Here is a 2,500-nt window from a genome sequence, read left to right as displayed (position 1 = left end):
GCATGAGTTGAGAAAGACAGCTTATAACATTTTTATATATTTATTTGAACAAAAGTTTTGTTGGTGTTATATATTGGTGCTCTTACAGATAAATTTGGAGTTTAATATTCTGTACATTTTTCTTGTTAGTCAGTTGATGTTTATCAGTAATTCAATTTAAATATGTTTGATGATAATGTTTGACATTAATAATCAAGTAAATATGGATTATTTTATGCATAAATAGTTACAAGAAGATCTCAAATTTAATGTGATTTTTTTATATTGTGTTGTAATTACTTGAATAATGATATGCCTAAAAAAAGGAATGATTCAATGTACATAATTGAAGCAAAACATTTCCCTTCCTAGTTTGTATGTCAGATATAGATTAATTAACAAAGTTTCATATAATTGGTTTTGAAATGTTGATCAAGCCACATAGGCTGTAGCACAGTGCATGACACTTGCATGATTTTAATTGATTTTTTCAATATTTTGCCATTTTTAAAAGTTCTGTAAATGTTTTAACTTTCTAAATATCAGTGTTTGTTTTACTGATTTTATTTATATAGATGTATATTTTTAAAATAATTTTGGGATGATTATTATGAAACATGCTTATTCTATTGTTTTCTCCAAGTGATTGAATAAACAATTGGACCTGCACATTCATCACTAGAGTGGAATCTATCTTTTTACCATGCAGATTATCACAGTTAAGGCCAATTTTCAGAAATTTAAAGCTTTTTTTTTTTCATTTCTCATCAAATTTTCCCATGTTGAACTATTTAAGAGTGTGCAACTTTCTTTTCCAAAGTTTAACCCTTTCCCTACAGAGAACTGCTGAGAAATTTAAAGGCCAGCATTCAAGAAACTAAAATATAAGGAAAAAATACTAAAAGGTTACTACTATACACCAAATTTGCATATCTTTGATATGTCCTGGCAGTTGAGCCACAATATTGAGGTCATTCTAATTTTGTAGGTTTCTCATAACTGCACTTCGAACCTCACAAAAAGTAATTAGTGTTATCGCAGATGATTGCTAATAGTGTGCAGAGAGAGATACCATGCTGATCACATAATGAAAGAGATATTTTAATTGAATACTTTAAACATACAGAATAGAAAAAACATTCAAAACTGTGTAAGGCAAAAATGTTGTGATTATCATGCTACATTGTTCCAGAGGGAAAGGGTTAAAGTAATCGTTTTTTTCACTGTAAATATACAAAGATTACATGAGTGTGTTGTGGATATATACTCCCTCACTGCTGGGCACCCATTAAGCATGTTATGGTGATTCTGATGTTTCCACTTTGCTTCAAAGGGGATATTCCTTTTCTACTAAGTAAGAAAGTTGAAACCAACATATAATGTATAGTGGTCACCTAGCATATGTGTGTGTGTGGGTGTGGGTGTGGGTGCGTGCATGCACGCACGCACGCACACACTCATGCACACACACACACACACACACACACACACACACACACACACACACACACACACACACACACACACACACACACACACACACACACACACACACACACACACACACACACCACATACACACACACACAACCCAACACACACACACAAAAAACACACACACACAAACACACACACACACACAAACACACACACACACACAAACACACACACACACAACACACAACACCCACCACACACACACCACACACACACACACACACACCACACACACACACACACACACACACACACACACACACACACACAACAACACACACACACACACACACAACACAACACACCAACACACACTACACACACTACACACACACACACACACACACACACACTCAACACAAACACACACTCCAACACACCATCACCCATACAGACTCACATCATACTTTAAGTGGCATTAAATATCAAATTCAGTAACCTTTATAGGCATAATCATAAATTTTTAAAAGTCATTTCTGCATAGATATATTATATTCTAATAATGGTGACTTTTTGTTGCTAACATAGGGGACAGCAAGCGATTTGGTGGTGCAGGTTGTCTTGATTGCAGAAAGCATGCGTTTGCAAGCAATGATGGCAACATACGGCATCCAGACTCAGGTCAGGCATAAAAATGTAGACATATATCTTGGTTGGTATATCGAAAAAATAAAATAAGATAAAATCAAAATCAAAATAAAAACTACCAAAGGGTGGCATGTAGTATATTTATTATTGCTTTCATTATTATAATCTATTTAGTGACAATATTATTTCTAGACACCTCATGAAGTAGAGCCCGTCCAGATATGGCCGCCTCGGGATCTAGTCAAAGTTTATCAAAATCTTGGTGTAAGCGAAAAGATTGGAGTCCATGGCAGACCACTACGTCCCATTGGTGCCTTGGGAACCAGCAAGGTAATACTGATGTTGCAGCATTGATAACTTTAATTCAGTTACTTTGACTATTTCTCTCTCTCTCTCTCTCTCCCTCACTCACCTCCTCCTCTCCCTCTCCCTCTCT

General features: G+C 35.3%; 1 protein-coding gene across 5 annotated transcripts in view; it reads left to right on the top strand.

Moving 5' to 3' along the window:
• Positions 1-2,500, top strand: part of LOC119577772 (probable phosphorylase b kinase regulatory subunit beta) — a 40,425-nt gene that overhangs the window by 15,661 nt on the left and 22,264 nt on the right. For all 5 annotated transcript variants that reach the window (XM_037925332.1, XM_037925331.1, XM_037925333.1 and 2 more), the window contains 2 exons: positions 2,005-2,097; positions 2,257-2,394. In XM_037925332.1, the coding sequence (XP_037781260.1) occupies positions 2,005-2,097; positions 2,257-2,394 (231 nt within the window). The remainder of the gene's footprint in view (positions 1-2,004; positions 2,098-2,256; positions 2,395-2,500) is intronic.

The sequence above is a fragment of the Penaeus monodon genome, chromosome 10, assembly GCF_015228065.2.
Source record: "Penaeus monodon isolate SGIC_2016 chromosome 10, NSTDA_Pmon_1, whole genome shotgun sequence".
In the NCBI taxonomy this organism is placed as follows: domain Eukaryota; kingdom Metazoa; phylum Arthropoda; class Malacostraca; order Decapoda; family Penaeidae; genus Penaeus; species Penaeus monodon.
Note: the sequence above shows the minus strand (reverse complement) of the source record. Positions and strands in the feature narration are given on the sequence as shown.